The sequence below is a fragment of the Pholcus phalangioides genome, unplaced genomic scaffold (assembly GCF_987345545.1).
Source record: "Pholcus phalangioides strain wild (caught in Gottingen) unplaced genomic scaffold, Ppha-v1.0 ptg000003l_1, whole genome shotgun sequence".
Lineage (NCBI taxonomy): Eukaryota > Metazoa > Arthropoda > Arachnida > Araneae > Pholcidae > Pholcus > Pholcus phalangioides.
The window spans coordinates 33116240-33143148 of NW_028301596.1; the positions used below are offsets into that span (position 1 = coordinate 33116240).

Below are 26909 nucleotides of genomic sequence, written 5' to 3' on the forward strand. Positions count from 1 at the left end.
TTCTTTTTCAAATGCAGATGTTGAGGTTCGAGGAACGAATCCCAAACGATATTTCACCATTCGTTCTGTGTTTATGTCCCGAAGAGAATAAACAAGCTGGTATTTTGTCACGTCAAACTGATGAAGGGCGGGGATATATTCAGTTGATTCTAATTAACCAGAGCAGGCTATGAAAGATTTCTTTTGCTTGTATTTTTCTCTCTCTCCCTGTAAATATGTTGCATGCCTTGAGCTAAACCGGTAGAATGTCTGTATGACAAGGACAGCTCTTATTCCGAGTTAGTATATCGTACGAAGAGTTCAGATCTTGTATATCTACTGAAGACCCATTTTGTTATGGCAATAGGAATGAATACCAAGGGCAATAAAAAAATTTTGGTAAAGGTAATCGTATCAAATTTTCACACATGTGCACACAGAGGCGGATTTATAGTTTTCCAGTTGTGGGCCTACACAAATTCTGACGCCCTTCTCCCATTAGGTCTAAATTTCTTGATCACTCATTTCCCAAATTTTCCGCCCAGAGCAATAGTCCACTAAGCCGCCGCCCCCCGCCCCGTAAATACGATTTTGTTTCTAAGTCTTTTTTTTGTGGTCACTCACATGCTTGCACACTTTCTTGGGGCATGCTTTTCGTCACTCACTAACTTGCTCTCTCACTCTGTAAGCCTGAATGCGCCCGAGTTCCACGGTGGTAAGATGCTCGTCTATCACAGTGAAGGTTGCCGTTAGGTCTCAGGTTCGAACCGCGGGAAAAAAATGGATATTTTCCTCCAACGAGCTTGAGGTGACCACCAACTGTGCGCCTTCATTTCCAAACCAACTCGTTAACGGCAGTAAACTGAAGTATTAGCGATATGGCTGGAGTTTGTGAAGTAGTGGTAGTCAGTCTTTTGATCACTCACTGATTTGGTCCATCACTCTCGAGGTCATTTACATGGTCGCGCACTGTTTTGGTCACTGACATGCTTGCGCAAGCTCTAGATCACTCTTTTGTTTGCTCACGGACCTGGTCCTCGCTGTCTTTGTTACTCTTGGTTCGCTCAACAACCTGGTCTTTTACGCTCTAGGTCACTCTCATGCTTGCAAACTCTCTTGATCACTCGTTTGTTAACCAACTGACCTAATCTTTCGCAGTCTAGCCAGAGACTTTCATGATTCTATCGCCTGTTGGTTATAAAACATTTTCCTCAAATTTGCCACCCCGCCCGACTTGCCGCATTGATATATAGCCTGGAAGCTCCCCCTCCCTCGTAAATACGGCTCTCACTCACAAATATAAGTAGCCCCGGTGAATATTTTCTTGCACACCATTGTCAAAATCAGGAGTTGATGCTATAAATAATTTTTGATGATCAATGTTGCATGTGCTATGTCACTGCCTTCTTGCATTTAAAAACATAATTGATGTCTACTTAGTCTGGCGCCTGCTATCTGAGCTAAATTCGGCCATTAGTTCAACATTGAGTATCAACGGATATATATCAACCGGTCATTGTTGCACGCAAGCCTCCCCGCAAGGAGAAATTCATCATGAGAAAAAGAAAATGCCTTTTTTTTATAAGATGAAAACAGGGGCCTCAGCAAATCCCGACCACTATTTATTTACTTACGTGTCGTCCCAGTATACTTGCCACCATAGTGTTTTCTCGTCTCTACGAGCTGCCAAGATTTAGAGATCACTTTGACAATCACGTATTCTGTGACTGTTCCTACGAAGAAGGGAGAGATATGCTGTGGGACTTCGTGCAAGTATTTGATAATTTCTCGTGCGCACGTTAAAAGGCTGGGTAAAAAAACACAATAACAAGCGAGACCTCAAAGCTTCGATGGCCCGAATCACATACGAAATTGATCCTTGCTGCAATATTTTGACATTGAACTTGGGAACTGGTTTAAATCTTCATCGCTGGGGGCTACGATGAACGGGTCTTCCTGCTTGTCACAGGATGTATATATATATTTTTTCATCAACTTGAAATAACAAGATCTTGTCCTGCATGTGCCAAATCGAGTCTTCAGTTTTCGGGGGCACACGAAAGCACGCGGGTAATTAACTCCCATCATTACATTTTATTTTTTTTGAAGCTTCCCAACCTCCAGGCGAAATTTCAGAAGAAATGTCTCTTGTCTTCATTCTTAAATTGCGCTCCACCCACAGCAAGAAGAAAAAGTTCTTAACCGGAGGCAGCTTTCTTTCATTGTATGTAATCATTTGGATTCGCTCGGTCGAGCAGTGAGCGTGTGTGCGCGCTCGCCCCATTCAAAATCTTCACCCCGCTTTCTCGAAATTCGTGGATGGCGAACGTTCCCGTCACCCGTGTTCAGTGGCGTGACGCCTCCTAAACGTCATTTTAAATACTGTCACGTGTTCGGTTCGTCGGAAGTGCGATTTTTTTAATTCTTTTTTTTTTTTTTGTTACGTTACTTTTCATGCTCGTGGGCAATGAATGACATTGTTGTTTTTCCAATGGGTGGGTAGAGGAAACGATTGTCTATCGAAATTCTTCATGATCAGTGGCGTAGCGTGAATCAACGCATATTCACGTGCACGTATAATATCTATCCCTTTGTAATCCCACTGGGGATCAGGCATCTTCAACTTGTTGTTCGCGGTGACCGTGGTGCTCATTGAAGCACCCAAGAATGCCTTTAGTGCTCGCGAAGCCCTTAAAATTTCATAAATTTGTCCTTGTATCAAACTGATATTGATAAACTTTCCGATTCATAAACTTTGATCAACATTCCGATTGCATTTGAAATGGGAGCCTACGAAACTCTGTCGGACGTATTTTAATTTGTTTCAAGTTCAGCGGGTCGTAGAAGCCAATTGGAAAGTAGTAAAATGAGAGTTTTGTGGTTCACATAAAAGCTTTATCACATGTACACGAACATATTGCCATTATTATTATATAGTATTACTACTACTACTTCCCCGCTTAGTTACGCTGCTGATTGTTAACGGAGGAAAAACAGGAACACAAAATACAAGAGCGCGATTCAGAAAATGACGTAACGTTACTGATGTGTGTTTACTTTTTATTATGTTATTTTTACGAAATCCTTGTTCGTAGAAAAATTTCGTGGCCGAAGTGTTGCTGTTGTTTGTTCCTGCTCGTCTCCGTGACCTGCATTCGGCCCCGCTCATCTTTTGCGCAGGGATGTTCGAAAAATTGCGAAATTAATAAAACAAAATATGTTGCTTGTGTTTTCTGTGTGGCGTTTTGTTACGCCGCCGTGAACGTTCCTTTTGAGAGATAGCACAGAGTCCGGCCTTGACATCAAGGTGTGGGCAGCACCATTAGCTCTTCTTTGTGGTTTTCTTCGCAGTCATTTCATTGGAAATTTGATTTACCAATAGCATCATTGAATTGAGCACAAGAGCTTAAATTTCAAGTTTAATGAAATGTTTTCTTCCGATGAGGCATCTCATCGTTTGAATCATAGCCCTCAATTAGGCACAACGTTAATGTCGGTTATTTAGGCAATTAATAACATTATTCGTTTGGGAAGGAAGATGTAATCACACTGCCTCAAAGTTCGAAATTTATGAATGGTATGTGTTTACGAGACTACACTAGGTTTTCCGAACAACAGTCTTAGAAAAAAAAAAAATGCTCTCAGCACTTTTCTAAGCCAAGCCGTATGACAGCCACATTCAAGCTATTGCTCACGAGCACCATTGTGCTCCGCTAAAGCACCAAGAGTGTTTAATGCTCGTGTCCGATTGCTCGTGATCGCGAGCACTTGATCAACTCTTCAATTAAACAACCTGTAAAAATTGCAGTCAAGAATTAAAACTGTACAGATTTCAGGCACATGTATGCTAACGTTGCCGTAAAGGCGCTCTTCTTTTGATGATGAGTATAGGCAGTGCTCGCTACTGAAGAAAGAAAAGGTTGAAGATCTCTGCAGTATATATATATAAGTAGGCTCCTATTAATTATGGGAGAGGGAATGGGATGAACCGAGACGTGTGGTAAGCTTACCTATGTTCAGTGAAACTTCGATATAACGATGCCCTTTGGGCTAAGAAAAAATATCGTTGTAGAGATATTATCGCGTTATATAGAGAGGTAGTATTGCCATCAATCACCACCAAATTTATGCGGTTACTGGCATCTCTTCTGAATTGGCGCGTTGCGTGTGTATTAGTATTACTACAAAATACATCTACAAGTATTTATTCGCGACAAAAGATTATAATTGATTTATTGATTGATAAAATTCAGTTAGTTGTTTCACACTGTAAAGTGGTTTATTGAGTGGCCCGCGGCACATTCTCAGATCATTTAAGTGACCAGCGGCATATTTACAGATCAATTGTGTAACCCCCGGCACATTTAAAAATCACTTCAGCAGCCCGCGACACGCTTTCAAACGGACAAAGTGGCCCACACTTTTCCAAAAGTTTAGCACCCTTGATTGATAAGGGCAACACCTTTAACTGTTTTGGAAATACTGACATAGATCGTTGATGTCAATACAATTCCATGTTCATAGAACACACTGCCACGTTCGCAACTGAATTAACTCACGACTAATTGGGGACTTAATGAAATATTTTGCAATTGTCCACCATTAGAAATCAAGCTCTCCACAGAAGTGGTTCCCCCCACCTTAATAGTGATAAAATAATGTGGGAAAAAAATCCCATACTCCTTGAAAGGTGAACTTTATCGGGAGGCGCACCTTCCAAGAGATTTCGCTGTAATTATAAGAAATGTCACACAGAGTATTTGATGAAAAAATTGGCATTCTTTGCATTTTCGTAAGCACTTTCTGGATGTAAATTTATTTGGTGGTAATCTTTCCTTACTGAAGTATCATATATATATGTTTTTCAAGACGAAGAATGAAATTACTAGCATTCTAGATGTCTGGGCATAACACGCACACATGTCACTGTTTCTCTCTTATCAGCTGTTTCATATTTCTCAAATGTACATAGATAATAACAACACTCTGCTTGTTATTTTGCTCTTATCGTTGTACATTTACCTATCTTCGTTGATATAAATATCTAAGAAAATGTGAAAATACGTCTTCGCAGTCGTTAAAATTATTTTATATGTTATATATTATAAGCACTGGCGATGTAAATTATTTGTATTGGCGCAGAATTGCTGTTAAAAAAGGCTACAAAAAGAAGATTGAGGAGTCGGAAGGGTTGCAGGTCGATTGCCCTCAACTCTGAATAGTTTTCCGGAGAAAATAAGTCGATTACCCTTACCCCGAGTTGGCAAAAAACTCGGGTATTTTCAGAAAAAACCCAACCCACTGGTTTTTTTTTCAGGGTTTTTTCGTGTCCATGATACTGGTGCATGAAGAAAACAAGTTATATATGCTGTAGCGTACATGAATATAATATATCTAGTAATATATGACAATTATTTATGTAATTATTATATCAGTGTTGTGGCTCATCATAGAAAATTCTGTAGTGGGAGGCCACCAAAATTGTTTTGCATCTTATGATAAATGGGCTTGTAACATGGGTTTTTTCAAGGGTTTTTCTCTAACCCCTATAATCTAACTAGCATTGAATACATAGATGTATTAATGTATTTCTCTTTAGATAAAGTATGACTCTATAGAGTATGATAAACCTTACTGTTTTGTGGTAGGTGTAGTTTTCGGTAGTTTTTTTACGGGATAGTATAATAAATAATTTTTTACTCTCTAGCTCCTATAACAGGGTTGGACAAATTGAAAAAAAAATCTAGGCGCCAAAACAATATTCATCCGAAGAAAAAGATCCAAAATAATGCTTGTTTTGACTTTTTCAGGGCATAGTGGCCCTCTTTCATGTTGGCAGATATGCTGTTATAAATTCCACACATTTTGTGCTGTTCTCAGTCTGAAATTTAGTATAACTACGCAAAGACAATTTTAGGCGTTTGTCACCAATTTCTCTTGCATCTGGGATTTCCAGCCCTTCCCCTATATAATCTAAAAAAGCATTGAACACATAGATTTATTAATGTATTTCCCTTTAGATACAGTGTGGCAGTGCAATAACTCCATAGAAACATTACTGTTTGCTAGTAGCAGTTTTAAAGTGTAGTTTTTGGTGGTTTTTTTATGTGTTTCTTCGGGTTGGGGGAAAATCAGAGACCAACCCTACCTCAGAAAGATAAGTCGTTTTCCCTCACCACCTGATTTCTTAACATGGCAGATAAGCACTTCATCTAAATTATCATTAGACACATTACCCTTACTCGGAGAGCAAGCGGGATGCCGTTCATCCCTCTTTTTCTTGTTATAATATGCGACAGTTGATAAAGGTGACCTCGAAACAAATTTTTCATCAGAGATATTTTCTAGTTGTTTCATGCAGTTTTGCTTATACCATTGAGAACATGTTGCGTTCTTATTAATCTCCGTTTCTGTGAACCTGGAGTTCGTTTCCAGTAAGCACGGACAAAAATAAATTAATGCTCTATTTTGAATTAGAAATTTATAAACATCTCAATGCATTGAATTGAAGATGTACGAATGGAAAGTTCACGCCGGTGAAACTTGTACAACAAATTTACGATTCGGAATTAGCTCACGACCCGGAAAATAATCTCAGGAGACAAATAATATACAAAGACGCTAATAGAAAAGCGGTGGAAATCGGAAAGTATTTTTGGGAAATCATCAAAGCAGAAATCAATGCGAGAAGCATTGATTCCGAAAGTCATTCCGAAAATACCACCGTTAAAGATTAGGGAAAATTTATGTGTCGGACGTATAGGCATATAAAAGAATGTGTGCCAGACCAAAACTTTCTACATTGCATGTCGGGCAATACATTTGTCCAGTCTAGTTCCTGCATTCAAAACATAATGAATAAGCACTAAAAGAAATATATTTGGAACGGGCATCAAGATTTTTTACGTTATTTGAATGTGGTTAAGGCTTATGAAGGAAGACAATAAATCGTATTAACCGATATATTTCACTATATCCGATTTTTAAAATACATTTATAAAAATTAATGAATATTTCCACTAGAGCATATAGTTTTTACTGCTTTTTCTTCTGTCCATATTAAAAGTTATGACGACCCCCTTAAAACACTAGAACAGCGGTTCTCAACATTTTTTGACTCGTGGAGCCCTTTTTAGTAAAAATATTCTATGGCGGATCCCTGTAGGCCCATTTTTAATTATTCATTAAAGTTACTGATTTATTTTTACTATTTAAAAATATTTATATCTATTTTTTTCAATTTTAATGTTTTTTTTAATTTTCCTAGAGCGGCCGCGGAGCCCCTGGAGAGTGCACAAGGAGCCCCAAGGGCTCCGCGGAGAACCAGTTGAGAACCGCTGCACTAGAACTACCGAACTACCGAAGTGGTCTTTTTGACAGATATTGCAAAAATTCGTGATATTGCTGTAAATGTCGATGTATTTTTAGATTAAACCAAGTGGCATAAGAACTAGGGTTGCCTGTTTTGAAATATGGTCATATGGGGGCTTTCAGGGAAATGGGGAGGGGCCCTCCTGGGGTACTAATTTCTTGAAAAAATATTATGTTCGTATCTTTTCGAATTTACATTGAGTATTATTCATTGATTTCAAAATTTCGGAATGTAAGTTGCTCCACGATAATGAAGTGACATCCCATCCAACTCAAGTATTCCGATAAGGCAAAACAATGAAGGGTTACCAGGGATGTCAGGCTTTTCATACATAAGGAATTCGATAAAACACTTGGAGTGGGGGGGGTGGGGGGAGGTTACGTGCATTGCTTTGTGAGATCATGAATTATTGAGGGCGCGCTTCACAAAAAAAAATAACAATAATAATAATATTAATTCTCGGGGATCAAGTGACCTGAATCCTTGGGGTTCCGAAGCTCTCCCCATCCCAACCGGAGCAGTCAAGAGATTTCATGTTTGAAGCTAATTTTCAGTTTACCAGCAGAAAGAACGTGAAATGTTTTGTCGTCGCAATTCTGTTGCTGTTGTTTGCAAGTTGTTTGCAAAAGGCGAACAATTTTATCATTTCTCATATAATTGCATAACATAGGTGGAGATTGACTTGGAAGTCTGGGGGGAGGGGCCAAGGTCATTGTTGCTGGGGGGGGGCCCCCCACGATGATGATGATGATGATGTCAGCTCATATATACATATATACATTAGATCAGTCGACTCCACCTTTGACGCTGGGGGGGGGGGGCAATGCCCCCTCCACGCCCACCCGTATTTGATGCCCACCCCCATGTTGTATAATGATGTCAGAGCAGATTGTTGTGTTATAAACATGTAAAGACACATTATTTGAATGCATTCCACCGCCTTTTACAAATTAGTCCATTTTTTTTAAACACCCTGTATGTTTGCTTACGCTTGAACCGTAACGATGCACAGGCGATTTGATACTCTATTTTTTAGAGGAGAAAAATAAATAATAATTTTTTTTTATTTCCTATATGAAAAATGCATTCATAATGTATTTAAAATGGGGATAAAAACGAAATTTCCAATTGCGGTCACAAAATGACCGCTCGGTAAACAATAAGATGAGGAAAACCGAAGCCACATTCAAGGTCAAGAAATTTACCTTGTCTTATTCACATAAATAATATTTTTATACCTTGTATATAGACACCGAAATACCGAAATGCGTCTTCAACATTATTAAGATGATTGACGCTTGAAAATCAAATTTTCTTTATTAGGCTATATCATAACTTTTTGTTTTACATGAATGAAGTGTGTACCGGGAATGGAAAGGCTTCACATCCCTACCCTAAGTAAATCCAGGTTAACGGTGAGAAAACGCAGCAGGCGGAAATTTCGTGCACTAACTGAAGTATGTCTTATTTATATGCTTCACCATCCGTACATTCGGCGTCTGGCGAAAAAAGGAACTGGAATTCTGCCCATTCAGGCGTGGATATTTTATGCACATTTAGCGGTGAGAAGAAGAGAATGTAATTTTTCAAAGTGGAATACTGTGTATATACATTTATTTGCATGTAACAAAGGCCTCCATTTTTCCATCCGCTCTTGTTATTTATTTCCTTGAAGAAGCCATTGTCTTCGACACCTGCTGCCATCTCTCTCTCTCTCTCTATGCTCTGGTTGATGCACGCCACTCAATGTTATAGGTATATCCATACACTTGTTGTATCTTTCATTATGCATATGCATTTTATTATTTGCTGCCGGTTGTTCCTCATAAATTCACATGAGAGAGGAAATGAGTGTTCCAGACATGTTTTCTTTCGCTTTTATATTCGTGTTTTTCTTTCCTTTTCTAAAAATTCAACGATTCAGCTCAGGTACAAAAGGCAAAAATTCAGTCGAACCCCGGATATAGCGCTAGGCAATTTCAGTGAACAAATCTATGTACAAGGTGTGGTCAAAAAGTTCGGTGAATGGTCTAATATTCAAAGAACAACGTGGGTTGGAAACGTGCGCCCACGCATAGAAATGTGTATGAGGTGCATGTACTTAGTACTTAGTAGTAAGCATCCAGTCCATGCGGGATTTTTAACGTATCGGTGCATGCCGGAATATGCGTATGTGTGCCCCCCTCCCCTCTTCTAACTAATTTATGTTGTCAGTATTGCGACTTCATGCTTGCTGAGTTCGGTAGTGCTTTAAAAGTGTGTGACGTAACAATTCCCCAAACAATGAAGAGGGTTTCTTCCCTCCCAAGCTGCTCCGGATAGCGTTTGCTACGTTCCTATGTGATTTTGGATTGTTATACCATGCCTGAAGTGCTCTTTAAGTTTGCCAATATTTTTCTGAATCACCCTGTATAATATGCAAATACAAACATAAATTGCACAAAAATACACACATATGTTACCTGCACTATATAACCCCAAATGTCATATATTGCATTTAATATTAGGTTTTTCAATTGCCATAATTTCAGTGCCATCTATTCAAATAATCAAAGAAAGGAGCAACCCCACACTGCAAATTTAACATGTGCTCAAACTCAAATCAATACAATGAATGTGTCTGTAATGCTAATTGAGGGTCTCACAACGAAAGTCTCGTGCGATCGAAATCAGGCCCGAGTATTGAGTAGTACTCAATTTCGGTGATCACTGGGGAAGGACGAATCCCAGGCGCCTAGACCAGCCAAAAATGTTTGGAACTTGTAGCAGCATATCTTCCAACGTGAAAGAGGGTCACTCTCTCTCCCCTAAAAAAAAAACCAACCAACCACCATTATTTTTAGACCTTTTCCTTCAGGTTAAAATTTTTTTGGCGCCTAAAAAATTGTTCTGGTACTTAGATTTTTTTGCGATTTGTCCAGCCCTGGTGATCACCTTGGTGCTCGTGAAGCACACGTCGGAGATTTCTATGACTTATGTATATTTTTCATGCACTTTGCGTATTTGGCTATTTTTTACGCAATGGAGCGTTTTTCCTGATTTTCAGTAATTTTAATGACCTTCAGAATTTAAGACATATTTTCCTATGTTGGAGAATTGTTTTGCATATTTCAGCATGACAATGAAGAAGGTTTCTTCCCTCCCAAGCTCTGTTTTCCCTAGCTTCATTTCCCGCAATTGGCGATTTTAGCAGTAATTGGCAAATGTTACATCGTTTCTTTGACATCGTTTTCGGCGAAATTAGCCATTAGTTAATACCGCCTAGAGATACATCTCTAGGAGGCAAATGTATAAGCAGCTATTGACAATTTTGTTTGCATACGATTGGCATAATTTTTGACGATTGGTGATTTCCTGTATTTTTCTCGAGGAAATATGGTCAGCCCATTTATGTAAAAGGATATTTTTGGGTTATGTGGCATATTTTCAGGGTTTTTTTTTGGGCATAAATGCATTTTTTTATGGAGCATATTCTGACGGTTTCTAGGTCATAAAAATCCTAGTCTCCCCGTCATTGGAATAAAATTCGACTGTTCCGTATGACTGTTGAGTGTGGAGCAGCAAATAAGCATCATTGCAATCACATTATGATAATTTTTTTCCGACTGTTATATAATCTGTTTCCTTTGTTGTTTATATATTTTAATTCTTTGTAGGTCGAAAGTATAATTGGTATGGCATGGAACATTCTAGTGATCGTCGTCATCGAAATGCATCGTTCCACGAACGATTCGGCTGTAGACGGTAGGACTGAATACATTCTGGACGATCACGAACTTTTCGTGTACAATTCCACCAGCAACGTTTCCGATTGGGAAACGTTCAAGCACACCATTTCTTCTGCCAAAGCTCTCGAGGATGCCCGTACGTGTTATTATTGTTATTACTATTTTTGTATTATATTATCTGTGAAAAATATTCTTGTAGTTTTCAAATGCTTATCGTGCAGAGGCGTCTCAACGAGTTCGGGAGGCGTGAAGCCTTCTTGGGGGCCTGATTTGAGATTTTTGGTAGGAGAAAAGTTAGCATCCAAAAATATTATACATACTATCAAGGTGTACGTAAACCTCGGAAACATTTCTCTAGAGAATTTCTGATGAACTGGTACATGCTGGAACATGAGTCTTTGGGCGTATATCTGGCCCTAAATGCACAGTCCATCCCTGGTATAGCTCCCAGGTGAACGAATCTTTCCCACGTAAGCACGGTTTACATGTGCAGTAATGCGATAGCATTGAGAGTTTTGGCCAAGCGATTAACGACCCCTCCTAGGGAAAAGAGGAGGAAATATTTAAACTATTCTATGCTTGAATATATCAATATTACATTGGGAATGCACAGATGTGGGGAAAAATACCTACCAAAAATAAATAGATAAATAATAAAAAAATACTGTGTTGAATAAGTGATCAATAATTTAGTGGGGGGGGGGGGGAGAGCCTTGGTTCATTCGTTAAAACGCAACTGTCATTTCGGCGTCTTTAAATACTGAGAATATCATGTTAACTTCTCTGTGCGTAATTGATCAATCATTGATTCCTAGTCACTGATTCAATTTCATTGTCGGCAAAGAGAGTAATTGGTTAGTGCGTGAAAAATTAAGGAACAAGCACCGAGCACTCTTGATTGATTGATTCAAAGAAGCATTCCGGTGCTTGTGATATTAAATCAAGTTCAAGATTCCCAGAGATACATCAGATTTCAGTTAATCCAGGATTGAAGTATCCAAATTTCTGGATGTGAGTAAACACTCGGAATAAAACATAATTTTCGTAAAAATATAGTAGGAAACGGGATATCAGTTCTTTTTTTTTAAGATTCTACTGAACGGAAAAGGAAAGGTTAATGAACTGGAGCTGAAGAGTCTTTCAAACACCATGTCCTTACATCTGTCGCGGTTGCAAACTTTCATCGAGTTGTTTGTATGTATTTCAACGGGTCACGATGTTTATAACACGAGTAAAAACAACTCGCTACCGTTATTGTGATCTAGGGATTTCGCAGAAATTTTCTCCCTGTTGCGTGGAAGAGAATTGATCAAAAGGAAGAAAAATATCTCATATTTGGATCTCTCTCTCTCTTTCATTGCAGTTCTGTGAAAAAAAAAGAGATGAAATTTTACATACGCTTCTTCCTGAACCAAATACTTACGGGACACGGATTGCTTGCAGAGCATCAAAACTAAGCTTCGGAAAACCCCTGATATGTGTTTTCTGTGAGTGTCAACCGAATGCGACGTACACCATCGAATATATTGGATGAGCATGAGAAATCAAATAAATTTGAGGAACGAGACCGTAAACCTACCAGCATTACTGGAAAAACAACGCCACAACACAGTTTATGATTAAAATATTGCAAGAGGCCACAGCAATATATACACTGAAGTGCCGAAAGTTATGGGATACCTCTCAATATTGCTGCACTTCGCCGGGTAAAAGGAGGTCCCCACACGATATTAAGAGGTATCCCATGCCTTTTGGCACTTCGGCACTGAAGTCATGGGATAACTCAGTGCCGATAGTTTGAATGACGTTTATGGCAACACGTGCGGAGGCCTTCTATCTCTAGGAGGTGCTGGTTGTGCTCGGTTACAAAGTAAGAAAGAAAGGGACAGGCTGGTATTACACTATAAAACTTTCATAATAATTCTTTTATAAAACTTTAAAAATGTAACCAATAAACACATCTGTTACATTCGAGCGAACTTAACTAATCCGCCTATTGGTTGAATTTTTCAAGTTTTATAAATGAACTTTTATAAAACTTTTAGAGTGTAATCCCGGCCCAAGTGCGTAGAAAAAGTTAGGAAACCCCGCCTTATTGCTATATTCTTTGCCAATATTTTTCGATGAGAAATTTGCATACGTTCTTCATCAACTTGGTGTTAGACAGTAAAACAGTCCGAAATGACTCACCGTTTCCTAATTCATTTTGAAATCAATTTCGCGAGTGACTGATTATGTCTGCACCCTCCCATTCTGATCTCCGTAAAAGAAAAAAAAGATAGATCCATTCGATCTCTTACATAACACGTCACCTTTTCTTGTTAATGATCTTATGACACTCTCTCCTCGATTAGAGAAATGACCCTATTGAGGTTTCTGTGCTCTCTTAATTATCCCTGCATGATATTTCTTATATACGTATTGCGTGCATACGCATCGCAAATAAGGTTTATCCAGTCGGAAGCTCTGAATAGAATTGAATATAATATTAAGCTACACACACACACGCTCTTGCTTTCCACCGATTTGGTAGCATTCCAAGTTACAAAACATGTCATAGTTTTATTTTATTTTTCTTTTCTAAGCGGATAGCGTAGTAATGACACGATGATGAAGGGGTCCATTAACTTTTTTGTCTATTTGTTTGAATACAGATGTATTTGTTACTTGATCCCTTAAAAGATTCCGTCTGGTTCGAGAATCGGTGCATAGGGTGTGTCGACTTCTCTAGGGGTTAATGTATGCTTCTGCACGTAGTGTATGTCGCTATTTGCATCCTGTACGAAGATATATCATTCATTCCCTTGGGTATACTAATACCACCAGAAATATATATTCCTTGACATGGCCCTGGCAATCGGATTAGGGGCCGTATTTTTTTTTTTCTATAGCGTTGCTAATGTAATAATGACGCGATTGCTCAAGTGGGGGGGGGGGGGGGATCTGGGTTGACTTTCGAATAGGCTCTGAAACAGCACTAAATACAGGGTGTCTCATAAATTTGGGCGAATTAGAAAAAAAAAATCAGAGGGCGCGATTTCGTGGCCCGTGGGCCAAATATGACCAGTGATTTCAAACCGAATTTTCAATTTTGTAAGAAAATGACCTAAGTGGCACATTTCGAGTTCACTTAAGTGATCCGCAGGGCAGTTCCATATCATTTGAATGGCCGGTGACATATTCTCAGATCCTTCAGGTGGCCCGCGGCGCATTTACAGATCACTTAAGCGATTCATGGTGCAGTTCCACATCACTTAAGTAGCCTTCGTGCATCACAGATCATTACCGTTTCATATTTATCGATTATTTGAGCGACCGACGGAACAGTTCTAGAACACCTGAATAGCCTGCGTCACGTTTTCATATCACTCAAGTGACCCGTAGCATACTTTCCAATCCTTCAAGCGGCCCACGGCACATTTTCAGATCACCTAAGTGTCCTGTAGCATATTTACAGATCACCGCAACACAGTTCCAGCGACCCGTGGCATAGTTCCAGATCATCCAAGCGGCTCACGGCACATTTAGAGATCACTTAAGTATCCCGTGGCACATTCTCATATCAGTTAAGTGACCCGTACCATATTCCCAGATCACTTGAACGACCCGCGGCGTATTCACAAATCGTTGAGTGACCAGTGGCACACTTCCAGATCACTCAAGCAGCTCGCAGCGCATTTACAGATCACTTAAGCAAACCGCGACACATTCACAGATCACTTAAGCAAACCGCGACACATTCACAGATCACTTAAGCAAACCGCGACACATTCACAGATCACTTAAGCAAACCGCGACACATTCACAGATCACTTAAGCAAACCGCGACACATTCACAGATCACTTAAGCAAACCGCGACACATTCACAGATCACAGTTAACTGGCCCGCAACACTTTTCCAAATCGATAAAGTGTCTCGCGCTCCCCTGAACTTAATTCTTTTGCGGCACCGGCCGTGGCCAGCGGTCGAAGAGCAATGATATATAAATGTTTTTTCCATGTACAGTATTTTGTTTACGTGGCACCAAGTAGAGCCACCTATCAGAAAGAATTCGAACTATGTTTTCTTTCTTGTCTTGTGTCGCAAAAAAAAAATCTGACTCCTCTCGACATGTCTGAGGGCGTGAACCCAACTGAAATGGCTTTTGTCATCGATGATCACGGCTGTTCCCAACTCGTTGACCTCTGACAAGAGACTCGTTCAACAGCATCGTTTACAGCCTCTAAAAGCGATGGCAATCGTTCGTACTCCGAAATTAATTAACCCCCCCCCCCTCTCTCTCGCCGACATATCTCCACTCGAAATTTAATTACCTAGTTCATTAGTAGGAGCCTGCCACAAAACGGCCTCGCGCACCATTGCACAGTGGCATCGCTGCAGGCCCGTTGCGTAATGAGCCTAGCAATGAAACAATTAAGAAACCAAAAAAAAATCTCTCTTTTTTCCCCCCCCCCCCCTCTTTAATACCAGCCGGTGGATTTGTGGAACAAATGTGAACTTTCAGGAGCTGTTTTTCTTTTTTCTGCTCCACATTGTGGAGTGAATGGAAGAGAAAAAAAGAGTGAAATTGAGTAATGCGTAAATATACGATGTACGAATGAGCCTGCTTTTTCTTATTTTACTGACCAGTTTAATTTAAAAAAATGAATTGGACGTTTATTGGCCACAATGACAGACACCAAAGTCCCAATTAACTTTCCATTTCTTTGCCGTTTATCTCTCCCTTGTTGCTCTTTTCTTCGAGAGATGGCGAAATTTCCAGTCAATGGTTTTCCAATACAATGTCCTCCGTTATTTTTCTTGGTATCACTTTTTTTATGATGAAATATTGGGATATTGTCAGAGAGGCGGATTTATGGTTCTGCAGGCTATGGGCTACACGAATTCCTCCTCCCCTCTCCCATTCTCGTCCGATTTTCGTGACCATTCATCCCTCGAATTCGCCTCCCTATGCTATAACCCGCTTATTCCCCATCCCCTATAGGTCTAAATTCACCTGTGTTTCTAAGTCACTATTTTTTGGTTACTCCCACACTTACACACACCCTCTAGGTCACTCGTTCGATCATGCACATAGTTTTGGGCACTTACGTGCTTGCACGCAGTTTTAGGCAGTCACATGCTTACACATTGTTTTGACACTCACATGCTTGCACGCTGTTTTAGGCAGTCCCATGCTTACACATTGTTTTGGGCACTCACATGCTTGCACATGCTGTAGATCAGTGCTTCTCAACCCCTTTTCAAGCCCGCGGCCCGGTTTCATTCATTTTTGTGAGTCGAAGGCCCGGTCAAACACACAACCAATGGAAAATGAATGAGGAAAAAATGAAACGGCTAATCACTCGCGGCCCGGTATGAATGATATCATGGTCCGGCGGTTGAGAAGCACCGCTATAGATTACCCTTTTGGTCATTTACACTGTTTAAGTCACTCACGTGCTCGCTCACGCTTTAGGCCATGCTCTACTAGCTGCGGAATCTACAAATTTTGCGACCACTCAGCACTTCAGATTTGCGGCCCTGGACTATAGCCCGCTAAAAAAAAGCCACTTGCTGTAAATACGCCACCGGATATTGTGTGTGACGATGCAAATCGAGAATTTCACTACAAATTTTTTTTTTTTGTGTCCAGATGCTGATGATAATCTACAAGGGTTCCCATCGACTTGAAAATTCAGGGAAAAAGTAAAATATTTGGCAAAAGTCAGGGGAAGTATGGTAATGTTTGATAAAAGCCAGGGAAAAATTTTGTGGGGGGGAAGGGTGGAACTGAAAAAACATTTGGAAGGTTAAGATTTTTTTCCTTCTCTCTTCAGGAGTTTTGGTCACAAAAAGTCAGGGAAATTTTTGGGGTTTGGTCAGACAAAGTTAGGGAAATGAACAGATTTTGTTGAGAAACTTGTCTACGTTTTTTCATGAATACAGTAAAACCCGTCTTAATGATCACGGCCAAATACTAATAATTTCCCTGGTCTTTTTGAAACATTTTATGCATTTCAAACCCCTGCTTAAGGACGAATTGTTTTGTCCCTCCGAATGGTGTTGAGAATTATGCTGTCCGAAAAAGAGTGGTTTATATTCTGTAATACATATCTTTTAATTGAACTAAATTATTTTGTATTTTGTTTATTTTTATACATAGATATCTTCGAACTGTCTGTGACGGCTCTGGTCCTGAACTCTTTCTGGTTGATATCAACTCTTGCACTAGCCGTTGGAAATGCTGTAAGTATTGTATAGTGCCGTCTTAACGCCTGCGCACGGGCCCGGGGGCCTTACAAAAATCATTTATTTTTCAAGGCCCCCGAAATTTTCAAGATTAATTTGCCAGGTAGGGCCTCAGAAAAATCACTAATCCTGGGGGCCCATGATAGACTAGAGACCATGACGTTTGCCCATACAGTTGCATGCATACATACTATTGAATTTTTGAATTTTTCATGTTTTCCAGGAAAAATGCAGGGACATGTTGAAACCTTGGATCGTAACTACTGGGGTCATAACGATAGCCGATACTGCCGCCACTATATATTTCATATTCAAAGCTGTGGTAAGTTGAACTTGACATTCTTTCTAACTGACTTTGCATCGTAATGCATTGTACCGATCAAAAATATATGCTTTGTCAAGGTTCCGACACAGTCCCACCCCTTAACAGGGACAATGGCTAAAATTGGCGTAAATAAATAGAGTTCGGTTAAAAGAAAGGTTTGAAAGGAAGAAATAGAGAGGGCTTGTGTGGTACATTGGCAGTCTGGGGGCTTTCATTTTTTTGAGCTGGAGCCCTGTCAGCTCGGGAATATGACTTACAAAGGAAATGGTTTTAAGGTGTCTCTTCAAATAACAGTGAGAGAAAGAAAAAAAAATGCGGCGGAATGCAATTGTTGACGCCGTAAAAAATTATTAAAAACCTAACTGTTGGCTACTCATCGCCGCTAGCGCTTCTTAGCGATATCTATAACATAGGTGCCAATGCTTCCGATTTACCCAGAAGCCTTCCTATTTTTCAGCCTTATTAAAATTTTCCGGTTGGAAATTTAATTCTTTCGATTTTTTTTGTATCTTCATAGAAAAATCTCTAAAAGTTTTCAAATTGAGCTTTGTTTGAATGGAAAATCCCTGGGACAATACTCTTTCAGTCCTTGCAATTTCAGGCTGACCCTGTTTTCTCAGGGAAAATATGAGGAATCAGGATTTCAAGTACGAAAAATCGGTAGTTGTCGCCAAATATGACACCAAAAGCAAGCAAAGTGGCTAATTATAGCTAAAAAAATTGACACAGCGAAAAATGTGTCCCGGAAAAACCGGACTTATAAATGGTAACCCGTTGAAATTTCAAAAAAGTGTCCAAATTTTCCCTTTTATTTGTTTGGCATGTTTTCTTTGATGCGGAATGTGTCATCACGTGATAAACTACAGATCCGTTATTTTCGTTCTTTTCCTCCAGCTTTTCCGTTCTAGGAAACTAGTTACTGTATTTCTCTCTCCCCCCCCCCCCCCCCCGATGTCATTCTAACACAATAGGGTTGCGGGATTTTTAAAGCCATTCTTGGCCTTTGTTGGCGTAAAAATATTAATATTTACGATTCTTCTTTTTAAGTGACATAGTAATCCCGCCGGATTTTTCCACATTTTTGTGCATATTTCAATGAATAGAATTAGTGGTAATTTTTTTAGAGCTCTTGAAGACGTCACCTTGGGACCCTTTTCTTCATAGTCAATAGGCACCACTGTTCAAGTTATGACATAATCGCATACAAATGATTCCAGTGCTTGCGCAGTATCACGTGAACTGAGTATTGCTTTTTTTTTTTTGGTTATTTTGCAGAAAGATACCTCTGAATACGCCGAGGTCGACGTGCCACGTTTATTTATTGCAAATATCTTTGTCATTCTTGCTACTCTCTTCTCAAGGGGTGGTCCGATAGTCTGGATTGTGAATGTAAGTAAAGCCGTTTCTTTTTGCTATGAATCTCCTTGGACAACATTAAAAAATATCGTAATTATATAATTTATTGAATTTTTTTTATTGCATTTCAGATCGCTCTTTGCATTTTCGTTGCTCAAAGAATCAAGCAGATAGAAGTCATGAAAAAGAAGAGAATGGTTTGTTAATTACTGTTCATTACATATATGCTTAACCCATGACCCGTGGGCCAAATGTGGCCTTCGGAGTCACCTGATGTTTCCCGCGTCGTCAAACCTACATTTGTAAAAATCAACTAAGCGGCACAATACCAGATCAGTTAATTGTCCCGCAATGCCGTTCCACATCACTTCAGTGGCCCGTGAGATATTCACAGATCACACAAGTTACTCGTGGTACAGATCATTTAAGCGATCCATAGCATATTTACAAACCACTCAAGTGGCCTGGCATGCTGTTCCAGATCACTTAAGTGGTCGGTGGCACATTTTCACTTCAATTAAGTGACCCACAGCAAATTTAAATTTCACGGGGTACATCCACAGGTTACCTAAATGACACACGGTGCATTTCCACATCACTTAAATTGTCCGCAGCACATCCTCAGATTACCTAAGTGAACCCACGGCCAATTTACAGTTCGCTCAATTTACCTGGGGTGCTGTTCCAGATCACCTTAGTGGCCTGCAGCACAATCTCGCCTATATTAAATGGTCCGCGGCTCATTTCCCAGATCACTTAAGTGTGGCCCACACGTTTTCAAACCAATGAAGTGGCCGCACTTTCCAAAAAGGTTGAGCATCCTTGACTTATTGCTTGTATATTCAATCAAATAATGTAATATTGTTTAAAACGTGTTTGACTAAAATTCCTGGACTAGAGCATACGTACGTTTGTACGTATTGCAAATATATATAAGCTCTCGAAATGGAGTGTCAATCACCGACTGTTTCAGCGCACGGCCGCATGTTTCAAAGGAAACAAATCTTAAAGCGCATATTTACTTGGGTGTAGTCGAGTGTGAAAGTAGTCACAAGTTTTTCGATCATGGTTTATGGGATCAAGAATTTCTGCTTTCGGAACGATAGTCCGTTGTAAGGTGACAAATTTTATTTTCCTGCTGGTATATCCTTATATCCTCATACATTTTTGTGGGAATTGCTATATTTAGCAAAAAACTGTCAAGTTGCTGTTTCGCATGGGCCAGGGGTTCATAGACCTCCCCCCCCCCCCCCGGAAAGATTTCATGGGAGTTATGAGGCTTGGATAAGGAAAATTTTAGTGTTTTTTCATTTTTATATGCTGATACCATTTTGCAAGGCTTTCATTTCATTGACACAGTAGGTTCAGTGGCTTTCATCTCGTCACAAACGGTCTACGGAACACAAAACGTTAAGTACCCCTGCTATAGACCGCATTAAAGGTCATATAGTGCCATAAAATTCCAATTTATAGTGATCTTAAGTAAGTTCGATGCTGCAGAAAGCAGAACCCCCTCCCAGGGCAGACTCTTTCCAATACCGGGATGCTCATATTCCCACGTATTAGTTTACCCAGGGACTATTTTTGGAACTCCGAGCACAAGGGAGAGCATTGCTTCGATTGTCTCTTCATAGTTAGATACCTGGCAGAGAACATTTTCAAAATGCCGCCCCTATGAACATTCTTGAATTTTCGAAGTTTGGCTGAAAAAGTTCTTGAAACAAAATCTACCTGTTCTCTCTCTCACACTTTCAGTCTTCGACGTGCGACGCTTCTTTGCTCACAAACATTTTAGAACATTTTTATTAGTGAAAATATTTAAGGAGGGGGGGGGGGGAAATACAGCAAGGAAACTTTTTGCGCAGACGATAAATACAGGGTGTCCCAGAAATTCATAAACAGTTTGTTAATACATATAGAAATGTCCTATCCACTTGTCAATACAAGATTCATTGAGAAACTGGTTATTTGTGGAGATGAAGATTACAAGGAAGAAAATTCATCACTCGAACCCCGGCAAGCGAGACCGGGGTTCGAGTCCCCGTGGGGGGCAGTGATGTATTTTCTTCCTTGTAATCTTCATCTCCACAAATAACCATTTCTCAATGAATCTTGTAGTTTATTAATAGTTTAAACTTTTTCTCATGAACCTCGTTGGGCATTTTGCCTGTTATGGCGTTGTTTTTGTATTTGCATTAAAAATTTATAAGAACTAAAGGGATTTGCATATTTGAATGCGGTTTGCGAAAAAGTTTTACTCACAAAAGGGATTTTCTTTGGTACAGAAAAAAAAAATTAGTTCAAATTTTTGTCGATGGAGGACACTACAAAGCAAATCACTGGATATATGCGTAAATCACATAGAGCAATAAGTTAACACTTAAGTGTTAATAATTTATGTTAATATAAATTAACAACTCACTTCAGAATTTTTCTGTTACTTACACTTATATAAGGTTTTTACTGTGATGTTGGCATTGGTGGATAAAGCATTATTGATAAAGTTGTTTTACCTCAGCCACGAATCACCGGCTGAAGTTTCGCGAATGTTTCGGCTGCAGAAGAGGTTGAAAAAAGCTTCAGGTCCAACCACTTCTGTCAATATTTCGTGCAGCGTCCTCTATTGTAAAAAAAATTTTTTTCTGTACCAAAAACGTGAGAATAACTTTTCCTCTCATTTTTTCTGTACCAAAAAAAAGTCTTTCGTGAGAATAACTTTTCCCCTCAAACCTCATTCCCAAAATATATATATATATACCAATTCCTTCAATTCTTATAAAATTTTAAACGTCTTACGAATTTATGGGGGCGCCTTGTTTTTATCTGATGAAATATGTGTCCCACGTGCGTGTATTTGATAGCGTTTTTTTTTTCCAGCCATTCGATTCCGACTTGCGAGTGCCGCCGTACGCACTGCATTCCCCTTACGAAGCGTACGAATCGGACAGCTACAGGTGCGAGAAGAATTTCCGTCCCAGCACGCCCCCGCCGGACTACGGGGAGCACAGGGGCTTCTACCACAAGAAACCCAGCAGCAGCAGCCACGGCAGGAAGCATTCCTCCCCGCCATCGGATTGCGAAAACTCGACCCTGCCAGTGAGTTTGCGAAGCGGCAGCTCGTTGCACCGACCACTGAGTGGAGCTTACCATTACGATGACCAGGTGGAGATGCAGCACAGGGCGTCACTCGCCGCCGAAACGCACCATTATCATCACGTGTACGACAACAAGGGACTGGACACCGATTCCGCCGAAGGATGGATGGGTTAGTATTTCGTCTTCTGTGCAGTCTGAAAAAAATTCAGTTTTTGCTATTGCTTTTACCATGATTTTGAATACATAATTCACGCCGTCATTGAATATTTGCCATGGTTTTGGGTTGCATCTTGAACATGTTGCTCGCGAGCACCACTAACATTCAAGTACAGTACGCGAAGCTCAATGGAATCACACCTGGACTCTGGGTTTCTGATGACATTATGATTGATAACTATTTCCGAACGAAATCCATAAGTGAATACCATGCCCATACGTCCCGTTTAATCGGACGGGACGTATGGAAACAGGACAACAGAGTTTTTCTTCACTAATACATTTCACGCAGCTCAATGTGATCACATCGGGACTCGTGAATTCTGATAATAATGGCCGAATGATAACATTACATACTTTTTCGCAATACATTTGCCTTCACTATAGGAAGACCATTGCAAAATAAGCTCCTCATGGATCACAGCGAATACTACGGACCGATTGCGACATTAAGTACGGAAATGTTTGTCAACAAAGAAGTGGAGCGGGAGAACACCTTCTAGCCTCCTACACAGTCGTTTAGTCTGATAACGATAACTTACAGAGAAAAAAAAAGTTTCATTGAACCTTTGATTCAGAATGCGCAAAAAAAAACAACTTTTGATAGAAAAAAACTTGATAACGTTATTAGAAGTCCCGATAACTTTTAACGATTTTTTGCCCATGTTATGATATTGGTCCGTTCCGTTCTGTGCAAAAGTTATAACAATACGCAAGTGACAACATTATCCGTGACTCTAATATAATCGTTGACTGTAAAACTGCTTGCAAAAAAAATATGTTCCCTATTGTTCTAAAACAGGATTATATTTACTTTGGGCTATACATATAAAAATCCGTCTTTTTCCTTTTCTTCACAGCGGAACCCCGTTTATACGAATTTCATTAGGCTCTCGGTCAAAACGTAGCATGAATGCGAAAGTGACAAAACTGAAATATATTTAGAAAAATGGCCCCTCCCTTCCAACAGACACACAAAATATTACTAAATTAAATGTATTTGATTGTATCGAATTCTCGAATTATTATTCGAATTCTCCAATATTTCTCCAATTATGTTAAGAAATCATCTCAATCATACTTGAGGTGAAAAATATATTTAATTTTTTTAATAATAACGTGATCAGCACGTATTCCCAAGGGATCAGCATGATCCGTCCAGGGAATTTGTTAGTAGTAAACATCCATGCCCGAACCGGGATTCGAATCCAGACCTGCACAGTGAGCGGCTAGCTCCCTAACCGCTCGAATAAAAGGCGGCAAGGCAAATTTTAAATCGCTTCGAGAAATAAAATTACCAGAACATTACTTTTGCTTCGATTATTCATATAGCATTTCTTTGAAGATAAAAGAAAAAAAATCATTAACGTTTTTTTTTGACGCACGGAGCCAGCAAGCAAAGCACAGCAACGGAAATTTCACTGGAAATGATTGAAAGGACTGATACTGTGTCTGTGCCGTATATGTATCTTTTTTTGACAATGTACTCAGTGCCGTTTCACCGCCTGGGCCAACCCGGGGGTCTCAAGCGCATAAGGTGCCCTCGTGATAATGAGATTTGGTGTTATTATTTCCGAAAGAAAGCATAGAAATTAATAAGCTGGCACTTTCGGCTAGTTTGCGACCTTAGAATATCATTTTTCCCGAAGGCCCGCGTGGTGTTGTTAAGACGGCCCTGCCCGTACCCTCTCTGAATGCTTATATAGAATGGACTTTCCCCAACTTCAACCATTTCAGTTCCAATACACATTCCAGAAAAAAGAAAAGATATAAATTTTTTTGTAATAGCGTCACCTGCTGTTGCTTTAATACACTAATTTTTGAATTGATGTATATTTTAGCAGTGCGTTAGCCTGATTCGTTGAGCAAATTAATGTTATTAGCTATTATTTTGATAAAATTTATGACAGCTGAATTTAAGTGTAGAAAAATTTGTGGCAGTCAAATATCGGTTGATATACTTTTATTTTAATTTTTTTTTAATTAAAAAAAACAAATACATAAAAAAGTCAACTTCATAAAAAACGTGATAGTGTGGTATATGTGAGAGGGTTCTCTCTCTGGTGCCACTGAATATAATTTTTGATTCAATTCAATTTCAGTGCCCGTGTTTGTGCCTATTAATAAGTTCGTTTCGTTTACAGGAGTCTCTCATCCATCTTTGACATTAAATGCTACATTTTAATTTCACGCGTATAAATTTTGGGCATATTCTTTCGCTTTCCATCGTTTTTTTTAATCCGAGAAATAAATTTTTCTAAAGTTTACGGAATACTCTATTATTTCGATAAGTTGTGCCCACTTATAAAGTAATCGGTTACAGTGAAATATCGGTTAATACGACGTTTCTTCTGCCTTCATGACCCTGAACGATTAAAATATAACATTACAAAAAAATCTTGATTTTTTTTTTTTCTCAAATGTGCTTATTTATTATGTTTTGAAAGTAAGAACTAGATCTGTGATGCTGTCCAAATCTATTCCTCCTGTTCACGCAAAATTTTGGTCTGGGACCCCCCTTTGAGATTACCTACTTAGGGGAGTCTCGCTACAGGACCTGTTATCATTGGAGGGAATATAAATTAATAACAACGTCACTGCGAGCAGTGCGAAATACTCATCAGCTTGCAGAAAGGGGTCTTCAATATTTTTTTAGTCTCGAGTGCCGTTTATAAGCCAGCATCATAAAAGGAGCACCCATTTTGAAATTTCAGACAACCATCCTGCACTCTCGGATGTCATTTAAGAATTATCATGAGCCCCCCCCCCCTCCCCCCAATGAAAGATACTTCGGAGGGGGGCAACTTGGTTCGAAAACAAACCTTAAATTTACATATTTATTTTCGAGAGAAATAGTGTCATATTTCATAATCATTAGTCCTCTCTATATATACCTTAGATTCCCGGCACTTGAATTTGACATCTCTACTTGCCTTTGACAATTTTTTGGCTGTAATTGGCAACTCTACTTGCATTTGAATTTTTTTTTTTTTTTTTTTTTTTGCGACAATTGGTGATAATCCATATGGATCCCGTATTTTTATGAAATAAATATGGTCAACTTATGCATTTATCTCGTGTTGTGCTCGCACACACATTAATACATTTCTACTGGAACACCTTTCGGAGGCCACATAGAACCTACCTCTTGACGGGCCGAAGGTCGTACACCCATGCTGTTCAGAATAAACGCGGTTTCCTATAATACGCTAATTTGCCCAACTCACGTGGAGATCTATGTACGAATAAAACACATTATGTCACATTTTGATGGGGAGACCTTGAGAGAAATGATGGCCGAATGCGTGCTTGATGGACGTGCAATTACTCGGTGAAAGTTGCAAAATTCATTACTGATGTAATAGCTGGTGTATTCAGGTAAAAAATCGTTAGATCCGTAGCCGAAATAACGGTGATTCCTACAGTCCAGAGAAGATAAATATTATGAGGGTTTTTTTTCTCTCTCTCTCGAGGCCGTCATCAGGTGAGAGGGCAGGGTCCCAGACCTTGAGAGAGTCTTTTTCTCATCATGTTCAACAAGGGCCATGAATGTTTTCCCGCTTTCACTTTCTACCACTCTTCTATTTTTAATACCGCTGAAGGATATTGTATTTGACGGATGACATGTTTATTCCTTTGCCAAACACGCCAACAGCTGCAGGCGGCGGTTGTTTTTCCTGCTACTGAAATTTACAATAAGGTGATGATTAGAAAAAGAACATTTGAATATGGTGCGTAGATATAAACATCTGGACAGATCCGGTTTTTAAACGATCATTTATCACTTTTTTAAAGGATATGACTCATTTCCCAACGAATCTCACATTATACATGGGAATGAAACGCCATACGTGAAAACAAAATTATAGATGATTAGCCAAGAGCAAGAATAAATTCACTTTTTGTTCTCGCATCATCAACATACAGTGGAACCTTTCGATGATGGGACACCCATGAGATCAAGAATTTTCTCCATGTTACTGCCAAATCCCGAAATTGGCCATTTCACGACGGGAAGGGCCAGTGATCCCTGGCCAAAGTTCGATAACAAAAGATATGATACGGGATCATCGTCAAGTTGGCGTATTTTTTCGTGATAATCATGCCCACGTTAGTTATAGCAACCCATCAAACCGCATTCACGATGCGGTAATCACTTTTTTCCCCCCTACAAAGCTTATAAACTGAAGAGCCAAAAAAAAACTGGTACAGGCATGCGTATGCAAATAAAGAGATATGGAACCAATCAGAGTATGGCGCTGCGGTCGGCAACGCCTGTATAACACAACAAGTGTCTGGCATAGTTGTTAGATCGGTTACTGCTGCTACAATGGCAGGTTATCGAGATTTAAGTGAGTTTGAACGTGGTGTTATAGTCGGCGCACGAGAGACGGGACATAGCATCACCGAGGTAGCGATGAAATTTGGATTTTCACGCACGACCATTTCACGAGTGTACCGTGAATATCGGGAATCTGATAAAAAATTAAATCTACGACATCGCTGCGGCCGGAAAAAGATCATGCAAGAACGGGACTGGCGAGAATCATTAAACGTGACAGACGTGCAACCCTTCCGCAAATTGCTGCAGATTTCAATGCTGG

The 26909-nt window shown here is 39.6% G+C and overlaps 1 protein-coding gene across 1 annotated transcript in view; it reads left to right on the forward strand.

The window, feature by feature from the left end:
• The window catches only part of LOC149088439 (uncharacterized), a 60658-nt gene that overhangs the window by 30814 nt on the left and 2935 nt on the right, over positions 1-26909 (forward strand). Inside the window, exons 2-7 of the mRNA XM_089247531.1 lie at positions 11008-11215; positions 17227-17309; positions 17536-17634; positions 18913-19026; positions 19125-19190; positions 21871-22258. Of these exons, the coding sequence (XP_089103657.1) occupies positions 11008-11215; positions 17227-17309; positions 17536-17634; positions 18913-19026; positions 19125-19190; positions 21871-22258 (958 nt within the window). The remainder of the gene's footprint in view (positions 1-11007; positions 11216-17226; positions 17310-17535; positions 17635-18912; positions 19027-19124; positions 19191-21870; positions 22259-26909) is intronic.